Source organism: Leiobunum rupestre, chromosome 1 (assembly GCF_980474605.1).
Source record: "Leiobunum rupestre chromosome 1, qqLeiRupe1.1.hap1, whole genome shotgun sequence".
NCBI classification, from domain to species: Eukaryota; Metazoa; Arthropoda; class Arachnida; order Opiliones; family Sclerosomatidae; genus Leiobunum; species Leiobunum rupestre.
In genome coordinates, this window is record NC_143384.1 from 98,484,068 (window position 1) to 98,504,824 (window position 20,757).

Sequence of the window (20,757 nt, forward strand, 5' to 3'; positions counted from 1 at the left end):
ATAATTCTGTAGTATTATGAATAATGTTTCGTATTCCCTTCGAGAGATGGAGCTCTAGACCTAAATTGAAAATGGCGCGGTTTAACGGAGAGGAGTTTGCTGTGAGAGCATGAGTGGGCTTAGTAGTAACGCTAAAACTCGTCGCAACATCGTCATTCTACCTTATTATAAATAAATACATTGTTGGTTAAATATTCGATACAATTTCAATTTTCTTTTGTAAATAAGTATATTTAATTTAATCCAAACGTAAATAAACTGACCTTGAATGTGGATTCCGCTTTACCGAGAAAATTGAAAGCCCCAAAAATGTGAACTTCCAAAGTTTAAAGACGATATCAATATGATACGTCGATAAAAAGAATTGAAAAGGGGGGTGTGATTATTTGTTCCTCCCCCTCCCAGCGTTAGTTGGCAAAAAAAAACTTCCCGGCGTTTGTTCTCCTCAATCTCGGTTATTTATTGACAAACCATCGTATCAATCGTTCTTTTATCTTTTTAAAGCAAATATTAAAAATAAAGTATCAAATTTAACTTAAACGATAATTATCTACTAAATAATACTACGGTAACTTTAGTTTATTCTCCTGTTTTCAATTTCACAGAAAAACATTAATATTTTCCTTTTTATAAAGAAAAACTATTTTTGTAATTTTTTTTTTAGTTTCTAGTACCCGGCTTATCTTTTCGGGAGTAGAGTTTCTGGTAGTTTCGGTTTACTGAATTTTTCTTGAACATCGTTGATTTGGATTGTAAGGGGAGGTTCGGTTAAATATCGAAATTCTTTCGGTGGACTTCGTCAGGGGAAAATTTAAACCCGATAATCTCCGGACGATAACGTTGTCTTTTGTTGAAATTTATTCGACTTATCTGCGCTATGTAACTTCGCAAATAGCGTGTAATTTTTTCCGTGGAAATTTTCAATTTTTGGTTCGCGATCAGTTGGTCGTGGTTTAGCGCGACGCGTGTTTCGTGGTGTGTTAGTGCGCTGACGAAGTGCTCGTTAGTTTCTTGTTTCGTGGATGCTACTTTCTGCAATGCCATCATGCCTCAGGTATGGCTACAATTTTTTTAATTATAACGGGTTTGATTTGGTTTGAGTTAGGCCTAAGGTGGTGCCTTGGGTACTAGCCTAGCTGATTATTATTCTCATTTAATTTCCTATATTTTTAGCGCCGTCCATTAATTTAAAATTATATATTTTAATTTTTTTTCCATTGAAGTAGTTTAAAATTTATAATTTTATGTCTTAAACGTGGTACATTAATATAAAAATTAGCTTTAAAATCAAATTATAATTTGTAATTTAGTGTCTTCTGTGAGGTACATTTATACAAAATGAGCTTTAAAATGAAATTATAAGAGTTTTTCTGTAATTTAGTGTCTTCTCTTCTGTGAGATACATTTATACAAAATGAGCTTTAAAATGAAATTATAGTTTTTCTGTAATTTAGTGTCTTCTGTGAGATACATTTATCTAAAATCAGCTTTAAAATTAAAGTATAGTTTAATTTTTCTGTAATTTAGTGTCTTCTGTGAGGTACATTTATACAATATGAGCTTTAAAATGAAATTATAATTAAATTCTTGTAATTTAGTGTTTTCGATGAGGTAAAATCAATTATAATGAATGGAATTTGACTAACAAAATGTGGGGTCCAATTCAACTTCGTAACCTTTAGAGTACTTGTACCTTGGCATGATTTAAAGCAAAGTGGCGTAGCTAGGACCCCTAGCCCCCCCCCCCTTCGTGATACTTTTTTCGGGGCCCCTGAAGCCCTCTGGGGGCCTTATTTACGCCCCTGTTTTTCTAATAATCCGCCTAAGAAGCCTAACATTATTAAATGTAGAAATTAAATTGCCTTGGGTAATATACTTAATTTCAAATCAGTATAAATTAAAAATCACTGTTTCTTACTACATGCAGCGAGGGCTTTAGGAAGATAATAAAATATTTAGACCGCTGTGAAAATTCCTACACATAATCTAACACGTGTAGATCGGAAAATAGATTTTATTTTATTTTAAACAGGTTAGAAAACGTGTAAGGTAATCTTGTGCCTGAGAGTAGGCTTATCTTTATTGGGTACAATCTACAAGCTATCCCTACACGTTTTTAAGTGGTGGCTTAAACGTACTATAATAATTTATTTTCAATTAGTTCCAAGTCAGTTTCGGCGTCTCCAAATAGGGTATAACCTTAATTTAGATGATCGAATGGCTTCAGAAATAAATCGCTTTAACAAATTTCGATTCGTAGTGTCACGATGGTTTTTGACCCGGTCTCATTCGCGGTTTTCTTATTGGAAAAATCCCTCGTAGACTTTACCCTTGCCTAGGCTGTTACTTAATTAGCCGGTTACGTCCCACGATATACCGAATTTCAAAGTAGACGTTGTCTCAAAAGATATTTATTCGAAATTTTCCGGAACTGCGTGGTTGCAAAGTCAACTTGCGGAAGTTGCGGTGGTAGTAGCGGCTGATGATATATTTATGAAGTTATATGAGAAGACAGTTCAGTAGTTTGAACACGACCCTGTTAAAGCGGGTTTGCCACAGGTCAGAGAATTCGAAAATTTAACTAATAATTGAGGGAAAGATCAAGGATTTTGTTTTATTTTACTTCAAAGTCGGGGAATTAAGATTTATCTTTTGTAAAGATCATTTTCATTAAATTTTGTTAACTTGTTTCTCCGTTTTTGGAATGTTGTAATTTTAACGTTGCAAATAAACGGTTTTTTTTTTTGCTAAAACATAGCCTTGAATAGTCAAATTCATTATGTAAAAAAACCGGGCGGAAAAAACGATAGTTTTTTACAGTTATTCTTACCTCCTTTGGCAAGGGTATAGATTTACGAGCGCAAACTGTACCACATCTGCTGGCTTCGTTAATTGTCAAGTTTTTAATTCGAAAATTGGAAAGGGGAACCTGAGAACAATGCCAGTCGTCGCGGACAAAATATGAGACCACCACTGGGCTCTTGACGTTTCTAACGAGCGTTTTAAGTTAATTCCCATTAATTTCAATTGCCAAATCATTAATTTTAAATGGGCTAGGTAATTCCTACATCGTCCCTAGAGCTACGGCCGTTGGGGGACGACAGCGTGGGTCAAAAACGAGAAATTGAGAGATCGTCAGAGAAAAACGTTTCGATTTTTTTCCGTTTGGGGGCTTCAAAAAGAAATAGTGCTTCTAAAATCGAGCTATCTTTGTATGAAATGGCATTGGACAAGAAGGTATAGCTACAATAATGTATACGTAGTTGAAATGGTCAACCGAAATCGTTTCGATAAACTTGTCGCCTCAAGGATATATGGTTAGCCTTTCCTATGACCCGCGCGTGCGACACGTGCTATTGAGATAGAAAAGTCGGGATTTTCGTTCATGCCAGGAGACGATATAAGATGAAAAACTGCGTGAAGTGTACTTTCGACGTTTTCCCCCTTTTCAATCTTTGTACTCGCCTAGGAGCAACAAACACAAGGAAAACGCAGCTAGCCTTTAACCACGCCAACGAAGTTTTGTGTACAATTTTCATTGGACGAACCTTTACCTTGAACGTTTTACGGGCGGGGGAGAAGACAATTTCCGAATTTCCCCCTTCAGAGGGCAGCCTCTAACCAATGAAAACTGTACGCGAGAAACTTTTGACGGATTGCGTTCTCCTTGTGTGGGGTGCTGCGTTTGTTGCTCCTAGGTGCTCAGAATCCCGAGGGGGTAGTCACTCGTAAATATTTTGTACACCTGATTACTGATTTTAGTAAACAAAGGGTGATTACCATTGAATTCCCGTGATTACCTATGATTTGTACACCTGATTACTTAAGTAACTACCCCCTCGCGCAATCCGTCAGGGATTGGTGTGTGCTGGGCTCACGTACAGTGTAGCCGATGCCGCCGCTGCCGTATTCCTCATAACTCTTCAACAATTAAGTCTAGAAGGGTCGCTGATATGTCAATCGAAAGCATATGGCATGACCTCGGTAGCCCGTTATAAATTTAAGGAATCAGAGAACAAGAAGTTAATCATTTTCCCATTTTGGTGGTTTTTGGCGATTTGTGCCTTAAAAGTTAGTGGTTTTTTAAAATTCAGACCGAATTGGTTGAATATTATATTTTTAGTTGGTACTGATCATTTCTAAACTACAGTTTCAGCTGCATTAATAAAATTTAATTTTAAGTGAGATTTCTGGCCAATTCGCGAGACCCAATCGACCCGGGTACGCACTATTGTCATATTTGAATTTCGTGCCAATTGATACAGGCGCCATCTAACTTGTTCGCGTTTTGCTACCTTATTTCAAAAACCTGGTAACTCGAAAAAATTTCTCTTGGGTTTATTGAAAATTGGTTCAAATTTAATATTTAAAATATAAAGTTATAACATCGGGAGGATTGTGTGTACTGAAAGGTTCGTGACATCTTGTTCTTCATATTAATTAGCCGACAAACGCGCACGATTTCACTACTTAAACGTGTTGAAAGGAACAACATAATTTAATTCTAATTGAAATTCTTTTTATCATTTTTGCTTTTTCAGTCTTAGCACTAGTTATAGCAGACGGATCTTGGGTTTCCCTTTGGAATTTGAGGTTTAATAATTTCCTGTAAAATACAATCGATAAAAAAAGATTTGAGTTTTGGGTCCATAGTGTTTTCCTAAAACGCCTTGTCGGGTTGTATAATATCTACGTGTAAAGGCACGTTTTCGTCTAATATAAAATCCTATAAAATAACATTTGCAGGGTTGCCACACGTCAGGAAATTTAAAAATGGGTCTAAAAGTCAGGTAATTTTAAGAATTTGTAAAATGTCAGGAAATTTAAAAATGGGCCTTAAAGTCAGGGAATTAAGAATTTGTAAAAAGTCGGGGAATTTATAAATGGGCCTAAAAGTCAGGGAATTTTAAGAATTTGTAAAAAGTCAGGGAATTAAGAATTTGTAAAAAGTCAGGGAATTTAATTTTGTATCTTCTTGACACTTTTCGAAGGTAATTTTACTCTAGATCTATGACAAATTCTATGATTATCATTTATTTCCTTGAAAGTTCTACAAATTTCAACACTGCAATAACCTTTTTACTGAAATATAAGTTAATTTAAATTTATTAACTCCTGATAAATGTAAAATATAACAAACATTTTGGCCTTTAAAAGTCAGGGAAAATCGCTTAAAATTGTCAGGGAAAACAGCGAATTTGAATCTGAAAATTTGGTGACAACCATGGATTGGTTGTCCTTGATGATATTATACGTTAGTCTTTTTTAGTTACACGCTTTTGGTTAAAAACTTCATTTCCCCTTCGGCTATAGCATCTTTGAAATTCATTCCCTTTGCGGTTGGTACCGTGTTTACCTCCACCAAAGCATTTTCATCTTCGATCACACCTATTAGAAAAGAGGGTATATAAAATCTTCGACTAATTAATAATATTATCACCCACCATCAGGACCAGCGGCCAAATAGCCACCGCTTTCGCGTACGTCGAGACCGGTTTGATTTTTAAACATTTCCATAACCACAGTCTCAAATTTCTCTCCATATTCCGCGGCCTCCGTGGAAAATTTTCTACTATAGAGCAGAGATTTGACCAAATTGTGGTAAGGAGTACTGGTCTTACGTCTAACGACTCCTCCGAAATTTTAAGCAGTCCGTCTTTGCGCGTCATAAACAGGGTGGCCGTGCTGACCATACGGTCGTTTCTCAACACTCATGTCAGTCTGTTCATGGGCCAAATAATGATAAATCCAGGACACTACTCTGGTACCTTCACACGTACCACAAAAAGATACAGGCGCCCATTTTAGTAGGGGGGGGGGGGGGGGCAAATAAAAAATTGGGAGTTAAATCAATCAGAAATTTCCGGTTTCCCGAACGCCATCTAGTCCTGCCATATTTGGCTCCTCGTTTTTAAATTAATTTTAACGATTCTAGGAAAGTTAGTGTTTAATATTATATAATTATATATATTATACTAATTATGAACTTAGTACGTATAAAAATAAGTACTTACTTTAATAACCAAATTATATATGATAACTGTGAATAAATATTTCAGGTGTATTATTTTGGAAAACTGTCCGTAAACAAATTGCCCCCCAAATGACATAGGTCCGCGATCGCGCGTTTTTCCCAATAGGAGGTAATAGTGGTCGGGTGTTAGCGCTGTTGGACGGGTTTTTCGCAGAGTTATGTCCTGGATTTATCATTATTTGGCCCATGGTCTGTTCTGCCGAAGTCACCTGCATGATACGTAAAAAGGGTTCTTTGCGTAGAGCTTTTAATTTAAAAAAAATAAAGCGTAACTTTCAAGGCAATCTTTTTTCGCTTGAAAAATTTAATCACGAACGAAACACTCTCAACAATAGACCCATAACAAAAGAGGGGCCGCAGACGAGGCTTAAGTGAGACCTCTGGACGGAACATCCTGTTTGTGAAATATACAGGCGGAAGTAAGGAAACGGATGTTCCGTCCAAATGCTGAGTTGCCAGGTAAAAATGTTAATTTTCGGCCCCCCAACTTTCAACATGGGTCTATAGCACAATGAACATTAGAATCGCCATCCGCTACAACAGGGTTGTCACTCTTTCGTGAAAACAGGGAAAAGTCGGGGAATTTTAAAATGGGCTTAAAAAGTCGGCGAATTTTAAGAATTTGTTAAAATTTAGAGAAAAGTCGGGGAATTCAATTTTATCTTGGCAGTTTTTGAAGGTAATTTTACTCTAGATCTATGACAATTTCTATGATTATCATTTATTTCCTTGAAAGTTTCGCAAATTTTTTCAACATTGCAATAACGTTTTCACTGAAATATAAGTTCATTTAAATTAATTTCTGATAAAAGTGAAATATAAAATTAAAATTTTGGCCTTTATAAGTCGGGGAAAATCTCTTAAAATGGTCAGGGAATTTGAATCTCAAAATTGTGCCAACCCTGGCGCACACGGTGCAATACTTGTTTCGAATGCCAAGGAAGATATTTTTTTTAATCTAACGGCCTTAATTACCTGGGCAAAAAAATTGAAATAAAAACTCCCGTTATCGTTACCACTCCTCAGGCTGAAGCCACATATTTTTCATTTGAAATCGTTATTAGCGCTATAGACAGGGTTCGAAATAAAAAACCGTAAAACCCACTTTAAAAAAACACTTTTTTTAAAAACAAAGTGGGTGGTTTTTTATATAAGAAAGACTCAGTTCACACTTATTTTAGTTTTAACACGTGTTTATTCGAAAGTTTTAAATATATGGTTCATAGATTTTACGTCCACAGCCACTATAGTTTTTCTTTTGGTTTTTTAGTTTTTGCGTAGCTACAGATGTTCCCGTAATTACTTAATACTTAACTTTAAACCATAAGTAAATTGTATTTATTTTTCTGAGCTATTTTCCCCTTTTAAAAATTGAAGCTCCGTGTCCATGTAGGCTGCCATCTTCAACATAATTTTTAAATTTCAAAACCACACTGGGGGGCGCTGCGCGTTCTCGTAAATTTTTCCGCGACAGTTACTGTACTAAAACCAGCTTTTATAGGCTTACAACGTTGCCAGATGTACGATCCGGATCGTGTTTTTACGATAATTTAACGTTTGGTACGATATACGATCCGAAGGCAAAATAGGAACTCGCGATAAAGTGGGGGGTTCTCTCTCGATAAAGTGGGGGTTCTCTCTCGATAAAGTGGGGGGTTCTCTCGCGATAAAGTGGGGGGTTCTCTCTCGATAAAGTGGGGGGTTCTCTCGCGATAAAGTGGGGGGTTCTCTCGCGATAAAGTGGGGGGTTCTCTCGCGATAAAGTGGGGGGTTCTCTCGCGATAAAGTGGGGGGTTCTCTCGCGATAAAGTGGGGGGTTCTCTCGCGATAAAGTGGGGGGTTCTCTCGCGATAAAGTGGGGGGTTCTCTCGCGATAAAGTGGGGGGTTCTCTCGCGATAAAGTGGGGGGTTCTCTCGCGATAAAGTGGGGGGTTCTCTCGCGATAAAGTGGGGGGTTCTCTCGCGATAAAGTGGGGGGTTCTCTCGCGATAAAGTGGGGGGTTCTCTCGCGATAAAGTGGGGGGTTCTCTCGCGATAAAGTGGGGGGTTCTCTCGCGATAAAGTGGGGGGTTCTCTCGCGATAAAGTGGGGGGTTCTCTCGCGATAAAGTGGGGGGTTCTCTCGCGATAAAGTGGGGGGTTCTCTCGCGATAAAGTGGGGGGTTCTCTCGCGATAAAGTGGGGGGTTCTCTCGCGATAAAGTGGGGGGTTCTCTCGCGATAAAGTGGGGGGTTCTCTCGCGATAAAGTGGGGGGTTCTCTCGCGATAAAGTGGGGGGTTCTCTCGCGATAAAGTGGGGGGTTCTCTCGCGATAAAGTGGGGGGTTCTCTCGCGATAAAGTGGGGGGTTCTCTCGCGATAAAGTGGGGGGTTCTCTCGCGATAAAGTGGGGGGTTCTCTCGCGATAAAGTGGGGGGTTCTCTCGCGATAAAGTGGGGGGTTCTCTCGCGATAAAGTGGGGGGTTCTCTCGCGATAAAGTGGGGGGTTCTCTCGCGATAAAGTGGGGGGTTCTCTCGCGATAAAGTGGGGGGTTCTCTCGCGATAAAGTGGGGGGTTCTCTCGCGATAAAGTGGGGGGTTCTCTCGCGATAAAGTGGGGGGTTCTCTCGCGATAAAGTGGGGGGTTCTCTCGCGATAAAGTGGGGGGTTCTCTCGCGATAAAGTGGGGGGTTCTCTCGCGATAAAGTGGGGGGTTCTCTCGCGATAAAGTGGGGGGTTCTCTCGCGATAAAGTGGGGGGTTCTCTCGCGATAAAGTGGGGGGTTCTCTCGCGATAAAGTGGGGGGTTCTCTCGCGATAAAGTGGGGGGTTCTCTCGCGATAAAGTGGGGGGTTCTCTCGCGATAAAGTGGGGGGTTCTCTCGCGATAAAGTGGGGGGTTCTCTCGCGATAAAGTGGGGGGTTCTCTCGCGATAAAGTGGGGGGTTCTCTCGCGATAAAGTGGGGGGTTCTCTCGCGATAAAGTGGGGGGTTCTCTCGCGATAAAGTGGGGGGTTCTCTCGCGATAAAGTGGGGGGTTCTCTCGCGATAAAGTGGGGGGTTCTCTCGCGATAAAGTGGGGGGTTCTCTCGCGATAAAGTGGGGGGTTCTCTCGCGATAAAGTGGGGGGTTCTCTCGCGATAAAGTGGGGGGTTCTCTCGCGATAAAGTGGGGGGTTCTCTCGCGATAAAGTGGGGGGTTCTCTCGCGATAAAGTGGGGGGTTCTCTCGCGATAAAGTGGGGGGTTCTCTCGCGATAAAGTGGGGGGTTCTCTCGCGATAAAGTGGGGGGTTCTCTCGCGATAAAGTGGGGGGTTCTCTCGCGATAAAGTGGGGGGTTCTCTCGCGATAAAGTGGGGGGTTCTCTCGCGATAAAGTGGGGGGTTCTCTCGCGATAAAGTGGGGGGTTCTCTCGCGATAAAGTGGGGGGTTCTCTCGCGATAAAGTGGGGGGTTCTCTCGCGATAAAGTGGGGGGTTCTCTCGCGATAAAGTGGGGGGTTCTCTCGCGATAAAGTGGGGGGTTCTCTCGCGATAAAGTGGGGGGTTCTCTCGCGATAAAGTGGGGGGTTCTCTCGCGATAAAGTGGGGGGTTCTCTCGCGATAAAGTGGGGGGTTCTCTCGCGATAAAGTGGGGGGTTCTCTCGCGATAAAGTGGGGGGTTCTCTCGCGATAAAGTGGGGGGTTCTCTCGCGATAAAGTGGGGGGTTCTCTCGCGATAAAGTGGGGGGTTCTCTCGCGATAAAGTGGGGGGTTCTCTCGCGATAAAGTGGGGGGTTCTCTCGCGATAAAGTGGGGGGTTCTCTCGCGATAAAGTGGGGGGTTCTCTCGCGATAAAGTGGGGGGTTCTCTCGCGATAAAGTGGGGGGTTCTCTCGCGATAAAGTGGGGGGTTCTCTCGCGATAAAGTGGGGGGTTCTCTCGCGATAAAGTGGGGGGTTCTCTCGCGATAAAGTGGGGGGTTCTCTCGCGATAAAGTGGGGGGTTCTCTCGCGATAAAGTGGGGGGTTCTCTCGCGATAAAGTGGGGGGTTCTCTCGCGATAAAGTGGGGGGTTCTCTCGCGATAAAGTGGGGGGTTCTCTCGCGATAAAGTGGGGGGTTCTCTCGCGATAAAGTGGGGGGTTCTCTCGCGATAAAGTGGGGGGTTCTCTCGCGATAAAGTGGGGGGTTCTCTCGCGATAAAGTGGGGGGTTCTCTCGCGATAAAGTGGGGGGTTCTCTCGCGATAAAGTGGGGGGTTCTCTCGCGATAAAGTGGGGGGTTCTCTCGCGATAAAGTGGGGGGTTCTCTCGCGATAAAGTGGGGGGTTCTCTCGCGATAAAGTGGGGGGTTCTCTCGCGATAAAGTGGGGGGTTCTCTCGCGATAAAGTGGGGGGTTCTCTCGCGATAAAGTGGGGGGTTCTCTCGCGATAAAGTGGGGGGTTCTCTCGCGATAAAGTGGGGGGTTCTCTCGCGATAAAGTGGGGGGTTCTCTCGCGATAAAGTGGGGGGTTCTCTCGCGATAAAGTGGGGGGTTCTCTCGCGATAAAGTGGGGGGTTCTCTCGCGATAAAGTGGGGGGTTCTCTCGCGATAAAGTGGGGGGTTCTCTCGCGATAAAGTGGGGGGTTCTCTCGCGATAAAGTGGGGGGTTCTCTCGCGATAAAGTGGGGGGTTCTCTCGCGATAAAGTGGGGGGTTCTCTCGCGATAAAGTGGGGGGTTCTCTCGCGATAAAGTGGGGGGTTCTCTCGCGATAAAGTGGGGGGTTCTCTCGCGATAAAGTGGGGGGTTCTCTCGCGATAAAGTGGGGGGTTCTCTCGCGATAAAGTGGGGGGTTCTCTCGCGATAAAGTGGGGGGTTCTCTCGCGATAAAGTGGGGGGTTCTCTCGCGATAAAGTGGGGGGTTCTCTCGCGATAAAGTGGGGGGTTCTCTCGCGATAAAGTGGGGGGTTCTCTCGCGATAAAGTGGGGGGTTCTCTCGCGATAAAGTGGGGGGTTCTTTAGAGCGGAAACCTCTGTCTCCAAATATTGCGGTTTCATTGGGAAGTTATAATTGTCGCCACGAATCGCAAATATTTCCAAAACACGCGTGTACATAAAGTATACGACATAAAAGGTTTAACAAACTGTTTTTTATTATCTTTAAATAACGTCGAAATCAAAACTCCATACTACGATAATCCAGAGGAAATCGTGTCGCCTCCATGATTCTTCCGGGCTTCCGACTCATTCATTTCTTCCCTCCTCCGTTCAGGAGTGGAATTCCCTTCCTGATTATCTCAAAGATATCCCCAACAGGGCCCAATTCCGAAAGGCCCTTGCTGCGTACCTGAACCTGTACGACTAGCTCCTCCTTGTCTCGACGTGATGGGTTTATAACCCTTTGTAGAAAATTGGAAATTCCCAAATCCCCAGTAGCCCAATTATCCCCATCGTAAAGCGGTAGCTGTCAACTCCGCGGGTGACTTGCCAACAAAAGGCTAACTGCCGAGGGCGAACTGACCTTTTACGACTGATTTGACCTTCCTTTCCCCGTTCACGTTTTAGCGTCTTCTGTGAGAGTTTTCCAAAACCAGGTAACTCTAATTATTCGGTTTGTCTAAAATTTAATTTAAATTAACCGTGTTCGCAATTCGCTACCTTATTTCCAAAACCAGGTAACTCTAATTATTCGGTTTGTCTAAAATTTAATTTAAATTAACCGTGTTCGCAATTAGCTACCTTATTTCCAAAACCAGGTAACTCTAATTATTCGGTTTGTCTAAAAATTAATTTAAATTAACAGTGTTCGCAATTCGCTACCTTATTTCCAAAACCAGGTAACTCTAATTATTCGGTTTGTCTAAAAATTAATTTAAATTAACCGTGTTCGCAATTCGCTACCTTATTTCCAAAACCAGGTAACTCTAATTATTCGGTTTGTCTAAAATTTAATTTAAATTAACCGTGTTCGCAATTCGCTACCTTATTTCCAAAACCAGGTAACTTTGAAAAATTCATTGTCGATAAAATTAGTCTTGTTAAGTTAATGTACAAGATGATTGGAACTAAGAATGGAAACTGAAATTTTTTTTTAATTGAGGTCCTTAATTATTGTATAACCAACATTTTATATCGAGGTTTCAAATATTATCGTTACTTCTATCGTTTAATAAATTCGGTTTCGTATGATATATTACGCGTTCAACACTTCTAAACACGTATCAACTACTATTTTTTAATTTTCTTACTTTACGGCCGAGATATGGTTCGTTTTGGGGTGAAACATGAATTATATTATACACTTATAATATAACGCGTGTATGCTGGTAACGTATTTGCAAAATGAAAATGTATGACCACCCGTTGGGGGAGTAGTGGTCGCCCTCACACGGCCATCCACAAACTCTGCCTCCCAGACGCTGGGATACAGGACTACTCCCGGCTAAGTCTTAAACTCCCTCGCATCATTTATTTACGTACTACGCCGTATAATCGTATCCTGCCAAGCCGTTTAGTTGTTAAGCCTATGCCTTATAAGCAGATGATTGCGAAAACGGATGTTCCGTCCAAGGGCAACGCTGCCAGCTAATATTTTTAAACTGTGGCCCCCGACTATTAATGTGTCGTTTAATTTCACATTTTAATACCATTAGTTATGATAATACTCGTAGAATAACCCAAAAACCACAACACTTGGTCGTCGATCAAATTAGACGAGGGGATTCCGTTAGTAGACTTATTTCACTAGTTTATTACAAAAAAGTGATTGGGTAAAAAAGCAAAATTTTTGGAAATCCTGTCCATGAAGTAGTTAGTAAAATTTTAATTTAGATAAAGACAAAAATGTAAGTTGAAGAAAATTCATAAATTTCTGATAATAGTAACAAAGTTAAGTTGTATAATTTCGTACCTAAAAATGTTAGATTCCAATTCCCTAACTTTCCGCTGAAAATATTGTGGCTACCATGTAAAAACTAACTTGTTCCAAATAGCTAGGAGCAACAAACACAAGGAGAACGCAGCTAGCCTTTAACACGCTAACGAAGGGTTGTGTACGAATTTCATTGGACGAGCCTTTACGCTGAACGTTTTACGGGCGGGGGGGAAGACAATATCCGAATTTTCCCCTTCCGACGGCAGCAGGCGCTAAAGCGTCTAGCCTATGAAAAATGTACGCAAGAAAATGCACGACTTTTGACGGGTTGCGTTCTCCTTGCTGTGTTTGTTGCTCCTAGGCGCAGACGATGTGCGGGGTTACAAACCCGAGTCTATAAAAATTTTACGAATAATAAACAAGACTAATGTTTTCAGTTTCTTTCAAATATTTAATGTTTTTCAATCAAACGAAGGCAGTTTTATAAAAATATTTGAATTTGTTCTTTTTTACTTTAAAATCAGCCAAAAACATTGTACACACAAGAAACATTTAAATTCAATCATCCGAACAAATATTTTCTTACATTCCATCATTGACTTTTAAATTTCCTTCATAAAGCAACGGGTGATAATCTATTTGGATAAATTTTCTTATTTCTCCTTTGGATAATAGATGGCCATAGGAGTCAAATATTTTCCAATTTAAATTAAAGCAAGAATACCAACTTAGCAATATAGATGGTTTGTTGCTCCTAGATTTAAGTCAGGTTGGCTTTTGAGAAAAGGCATATTTCTACAACCCTCGTTAGTTTTTTTGCGACCGAAAATTATCGCAACGCTCCCTTGTGTTCGCCAGTGAAAGCTAGATAGGTAGCGGCTAAAGCAGACGCTATTAGTTTTTCCTCATCCTTATTCGTAAATTTGACTTAATAAATAATGATACTTGCATTTTAATACAATTTTCGCATCGTTTGCTTATATTTTGGTAAGTTTATTTAAAGGGAACCTCAGGTATTTAGTGTGGAACAGCAACGTTTGCAGCTCTGGCCGCTCTTGCCTTCGGCTTTGAAAATGTTTGGCGCCACTGTACAGGGAAACTTGGAAAACTAAAGGGGTCTTCCATAAAGATTGCTTTGCGGGTTATTTTCGATTTAATTTGTCTGTAGCAGACGCTGGATCATAGGCGCAACCTCGTTTCGGTCGCAAATACATTTTCTTTTCGTTTGTGGCTGGCAGGTTATATTCCCTTTAAGAAAAACCGTTCTTATGACTTTTTAATTTGTCGGTCGCAAATACATTATCTTTTCGTTTGAAGCCAAACGAACACGTTCTTCAATTTATTTTAGACGCGAATCAAAAACAATCTACTTGGAAATGAAATGTAAATGTGTTTTTGTACGTTCTACCGTTTTGGGACGCGATGTACCTGTTGGTGCATTTTTACGTAGCTGTTTATGATTCCACAATACGTAGCGTATTTCTGCCGCATAAACACACACACCTGAACTGCCGATTTTTGAGATTTAGTTGGTTGCAGACGTAAAAAAGCATGCTTTCGAATAATTAGACGGCGAACCGGCATTTGAAGAAAAACTAAGAATCCTGACATTTTTTCCCAAGTTACGGTTTGCGCTTAAAGTATTCTTTACGGAAAGAACTTTCCTAAGTTAACTAAGTTAAATTTAAAAATAAGAGTTTTGAATTCTAACCAAAATATGTAAGTAATAGTGTTTCTTTAAAAAAAGTATTTTTGCGGGTGATTTACTATAGAGTGCTAGCAGTTGATGCGTTTTTAAAAGTTAGTGACGTCACAGCCGTAGCTTCCGTAGTGGTTGTCATGAAAACTCCCGTTTTTTCTCAATAGACGTTTAACATTGGTGACGTCGTAGGGTTTCAAGCTGCTGGCACTCTATAGATAGGATGAAAAAATTAGCGAATAAGTAGATTAGTCAATTAAGAAAAGGGATAATAACGATAAACCCTAAACAAATTTGTAAAAAATTAAAAACTTACTAATAGCTCGTACCGAAAGGTCTTCGAGCAAACAAAAAGACGCGAAACTCGGACCAAATAGATCTTCGAGTGAAAAACTAAATTAAATTTAATGAAATAGCCAGAAATTCCAACGGTAGACCGGTTTCGTCCTATTTGTGACTCGTCAGTACCGTGGGGGAAATCTGGCTCGCGACTATTACACCGAATAGAGAAACTAAGCCTAAATATTAAAAATTTCAGAATGAGTTGCGTAGCAACGGAAAGCCGAATAGTATATACACAATGTTAAGTTTAAAGGAACCACCTATGGACTGCATTACTATAGATAGGCTTAACGTCTTTTGAGGAAAAAATTAAATTTTAAAGCTTAATTCTATTCATTTTATATCTCTATTTTACTACAAAACGGTAATAGTGAGTGTAGGGAGCGTTTGGCACGCGTGGCATGAAGGGCTTGCCACCACCCTCCTACGCATTTTTAACCCGGCCACCTGAATTAATGGCATTAAAAGTCAGTAGTTGATATTAGCTTATTTGATTATTTTTATAAATTCATATTTTAATTGATAATTCCTATAATGCTATCTTCCTAAAATAATTTCGAAGGGCAGAACATAAACATGTAAGTGATTGTACAAGCTTATAAGTTCCCAATTATAAACTTTAATTTAGTGTTTGGTTTGTATAACTGTAGTGTGTGTGGATGTAATTAGACGCGTACACACTCCAAATGTGGAGTGTACGAGAGCGGAAATGTAGGTTATATGCCGGTACCTGTACGTTTTGGTTTTACACCATATTGTTCATTGCATTTCGTCGTAAACACACTTTACGGGGAAACTGGAATATGTAATAAACCTAGCGTTATTACAATTTTGTTGGTATTATGTAAATACTATTAATGCTATAAATAAATGCAGGTGAGGGGGAAAAGGCCGGGGAATTTGAAAATAGGCCTCAACAGTTGGGGGGGGGGAGGCAGTTAAATTTGAAAATAAAATAGGCCTCAACAGTCGGGGGTAAAAGCCGGGTAAATTTTAAAATAAAGTAGGCCTCAACAGTCGGGGGTAAAAGCCGGGTAAATTTTAAAATAAAGTAGGCCTCAACAGTCTGGGGAAAAGGCCGGGTAAATTTTAAAATAAAATAGGCCTCAACAGTCGGGGGTAAAAGCCGGGTAAATTTTAAAATAAAATAGGCCTCAACAGTCGGGGGAAAAGGCCGGGTAAATTTGAAAATAAAATAGGCCTCAAAGTTTGTGGGTGAAATCAGGGAATTTGAAAACAGGCCTCAAAAATTCTGAGTGAAATCGGTTAACAAAAGTGAGCCCGAAAATGATTTTAGATAATTCCTCCCATGTTCCGTACGGGTTTACTCTCCTTTGAAGGAGGGGACGATTTTAAATGGGTAGATACGAGTTTCAAAATTACCCATTTATCGTTTCAATCTTAAAACAATCCATTTTATCAGGCGAAATAATGATACGCCATTGTGATAATCTTTCGTTGACACTATTGCCATATTTTGAAAAAGACTATCTTCACGTAGACCATCTTAATAACCAGAAATCGACAACGACGACCTTATGTACCTGGAATAAATACTAAAAATAAAGATTGGTTTCATGGCAAAATGTGGGCGGCGTTTTTTTTTGAAAAAAACCACGTTTGTTTATTAGTAGCCAGTGTATTTCCTGAATATTCGCGACCGAAAACTATCGCAACGCCCCCTTTGGTTCGCCATCGTAACTTAGCTAGGTAGCGGCTAAGGCAGACGCTATTGCTATTAGTTTTTCTTCATCGTTATTCGTAAATTTTGCTTTATAAATAATGATACTTGATTTTAATATTATTTTTGCATCGTTGCATTACATTTTAATAAGTTTATTTAAGAAAAAACGCTCTTATAACGTTTTAATTTGTCCTTAGCAGACGCTAGATCATATTCTGATTTAAATATATTTGATTTAATATCAGTAACTTAAATAAGTGATTTTCTTTAAAATTATTAATTAATTTAAATCACCTATTATACTTCAATATATTTATGAAAACTAGGCTAGCTAATAATATCAATTTAGAGCAAACTAAACTTAGGTCACTACAATCTTTTTTTAATCGATACATCTTTTTTATAATTGTTTTAAATTAATAAAAATCGTTTTTATAATTGTTTTAAATTAATAAAAATCGTTTTTATAATTGTTTTAAATTAATAAAAATCGTTTTTATAATTGTTTTAAATTAATAAAAATCGTTTTTATAATTGTTTTTAATTAATAAAAATCGTTTTTATAATTGTTTTTAATTAATAAAAATCGTTTTTATAATTGTTTTTAATTAATAAAAATCGTTTTTATAATTGTTTTAAATTAATAAAAATCGTTTTTATAATTGTTTTAAATTAATAAAAATCGTTTTTATTATTGTTATAAATTAATAAAAATCGTTTTTATAAATTAATAAAAATCGTTTTTATAATTGTTTTAAATTAATAAAAATCGTTTTTATAATTGTTTTAAATTAATAAAAATCGTTTTTATAATTGTTTTAAATTAATAAAAATCGTTTTTATAATTGTTTTAAATTAATAAAAATCGTTTTTATAATTGTTTTAAATTAATAAAAATCGTTTTAATAATTGTTTTAAATTAATAAAAATCGTTTTTATAATTGTTTTAAATTAATAAAAATCGTTTTTATAATTGTTTTATATTAATAAAAATCGTTTTTTATAATTGTTTTATATTAATAAAAATCGTTTTTTATAATTGTTTTATATTAATAAAAATCGTTTTTTATAATTGTTTTAAATTAATAAAAATCGTTTTTTATTATTGATTTAAATTAATAATCGTTTTTTATTGTTTTAAATTAATAAAAATCGTTTTTTATTGTTTTAAATTAATAAAAATCGTTTTTATAATTGTTTTAAATTAATAAAAATCGTTTTTATTATTGTTTTAAATTAATAAAAATCGTTTTTTATTGTTTTAAATTAATAAAAATCGTTTTTATAATTGTTTTAAATTAATAAAAATCGTTTTTATAATTGTTTTAAATTAATAAAAATCGTTTTTTATTGTTTTAAATTAATAAAAATCGTTTTTTATTATTGTTTTAAATTAATAAAAATCGTTTTTTATTATTGTTTTAAATTAATAAAAATCGTTTTTTATTATTGTTTTAAATTAATAAAAATCGTTTTTATTGTTTTAAATTAATAAAAATCGTTTTTTATTGTTTTAAATTAATAAAAATCGTTTTTATAATTGTTTTAAATTAATAAAAATCGTTTTTATAATTGTTTTAAATTAATAAAAATCGTTTTTATAATTGTTTTAAATTAATAAAAATCGTTTTTTATTGTTTTAAATTAATAAAAATCGTTTTATATTGTTTTAAATTAATAAAAATCGTTTTTATAATTGTTTTAAATTAATAAAAATCGTTTTTATAATTGTTTTAAATTAATAAAAATCGTTTTTATTATTGTTTTAAATTAATAAAAATCGTTTTTTATAATTGTTTTAAATTAATAAAAATCGTTTTTATAATTGTTATAAATTAATAAAAATCGTTTTTATAATTGTTATAAATTAATACAAATTGTTTTTTAAGAAACTACACTGCCTACTAATAAGCAACCTTTTTTCCAAAATGGCGGAGGTTGCATTTTGGCGTGAAACCAGTCTATAAATTTTAGGATTTATTCTCGGTACACAGGTCGCCGTTGTATAATGTCTGCTGGTAGGGCGCGAGCACGTATTTGAGGTGCGAGTCGATGAATAATCTATCGTCAACTAATTGCGCGCTATTTATATACCGCGTTATTTCTCTGTTAAATAACACGTGCACGAATACAGATTTACCCTCTTTTTGTGGCGTTAGTACGATGCGGACGGGGTCCAAATTTTCCATTCAAAATAACGATGATATGCGCGAAAAGAATGATTTGAAAATTCAAGCTTTTTGGCGAACGAAAACTTCTCTGTATTTTAATCTAGTCAATGGCGATTCCCAAATATAGAGCTCCAATTTTCTGTTTGAAATCAGGGGATTTGAAAATACGCTGCTAAAGGTCGGTTGGAAATCGGGAAATTTGAAAATACGCTTCCAAGGATCTGTTTGAAATCGGGGGATTGGAAAATACGCTTCAAAAGGTCGGTTGGAAATCGGGGAATTTGAAAATACGCTTCAAAGGATCTGTTTGAAATCGGGGGATTTGAAAATACGCTTCAAAAGGTCGGTTGGAAATCGGGGAATTTGAAAATACGCTTCAAAGGATCTGTTTGAAATCGGGGGATTTGAAAATACGCTGCTAAAGGTCGGTTGGAAATCGGGGAATTTGAAAATACGCTTCAAAGGATCTGTTTGAAATCGGGGGATTTGAAAATACGCTGCTAAAGGTCGGTTGGAAATCGGGGAATTTGAAAATACGCTTCAAAGGATCTGTTTGAAATCGGGGGATTTCAAAATACGCTTCAAAAGGTCGGTTGGAAATCGCGGAATTTGAAAATACGCTTAAAGCCTTCAATAGGTCGGTTTTAAATCGGGGAATTTGAAAATACGCTTCAAGCCTTCAATAGGTCGGTTTTAAATCCGGAAATTTGAAAATATGCTTCAAAAGGTCGGTTTGAAATCGGGCAATTTGAAAATTCGCTTCAAAAGGTCAGTATGAAATCTGGGAATTTGCAAAATACGCTTCAAAAGGTCAGTTTGAAATCGGGGGATTTTAAAATACGCCTCAAGATGTCGGGGTGAAATCGAGGAATTGGAAAATACCCTGATTTCCAACCGACATTTTGAACCGTATTTTCAAAGTCCCTGATTTCCAACCGACCTTTTGAAGCATATTTTTAAATTCCCCGATTTCCAACCGACCTTTAGCAGCGTATTTTCAAATCCTTCGATTTCAAACAAATGATATTTTTTAGAGATTTTCGCTCAGCTTTTTATTGCCAAAATTAGACAAATTACTTAACTTTAAGTCCAGTTTATATTTTAGTACAAAAGGTACTCCAAGTTATGTTTTAGCTACAACACATATGCTTCAAAAGGTCGGTTCGAAATCAGGGATTTTGAAAATACGCTTCAAAAGGTCGGTTTGAAATCAGGGACTTTGAAAATACGCTTCAAAATGTCGGTTGGAAATCAGGGTATTTTCCAATTCCTCGATTTCACCCCGACATCTTGAGGCGTATTTTAAAATCCCCCGATTTCAAACTGACCTTTTGAAGCGTATTTTCAAAGTCCCTGATTTCCAACCGACCTTTTGAAGCGTATTTTTAAAGTGCCTGATTTCCAACCGACCTTTTGAAGCGTATTTTCAAAGTCCCTGATTTCAAACCGACCTTTTGAAGCGTATTTTCAAAATCCCTGATTTCGAACCGACCTTTTGAAGAATATGTGTTGTAGCTAAAACATAACTTGGAGTACCTTTTGTACTAAAATATAAACTGGACTTAAAGTTAAGTAATTTGTCTAATTTTGGCAATAAAAAGCTGAGCGAAAACCTCTAAAAAATGATATCAAAGAAAATCAGAAAAAAATTGTGCCAAAACTGTATGCAATCCTATAAATCCATTTCTTTTTGGTGTCCTAAATTTGTTATATTTTGAGCCTATGGCTAAAATCAAACCGAGAAAGATTTATTTTGCAATTTTTTTTCGATAAGCCATGGCCTTCTGGAGAATCGTAATCTTGGCGAAACAGATTGCCCTGCATGGGATGATCAAGATTACATTTTTTAAGGGTATTCAGTCTACTTTTAAATATATCTCGGAGAATTCCAGTTCGATATTTTATTTTTAAAATTTTATTTATGTTTAAAATAATTTTGAGACCTGGAAACCTGGTCAAACTAAAGGTTATAAACCGGTCTGAAATCTGAGCTTAAAGCTTAAGGTGCGCTTAGAGCTTATA

The 20,757-nt window shown here is 37.5% G+C and overlaps 1 protein-coding gene across 2 annotated transcripts in view; it reads left to right on the forward strand.

Moving 5' to 3' along the window:
* Window positions 1-20,757, forward strand: part of LOC149969123 (microphthalmia-associated transcription factor-like) — a 99,552-nt gene that overhangs the window by 61,099 nt on the left and 17,696 nt on the right. Inside the window, exon 1 of one of the 2 annotated variants that reach the window (XM_090155435.1) lies at window positions 763-1,054. The exons of the other annotated variant lie outside the window; for it this stretch is intronic. Coding sequence (XP_090011561.1) covers window positions 1,046-1,054 — 9 coding nt within the window. The 5' untranslated portion in view covers window positions 763-1,045. Of the gene's footprint in view, window positions 1-762; window positions 1,055-20,757 lie in introns of those variants that run through there. 2 annotated transcript variants of the gene reach the window in all.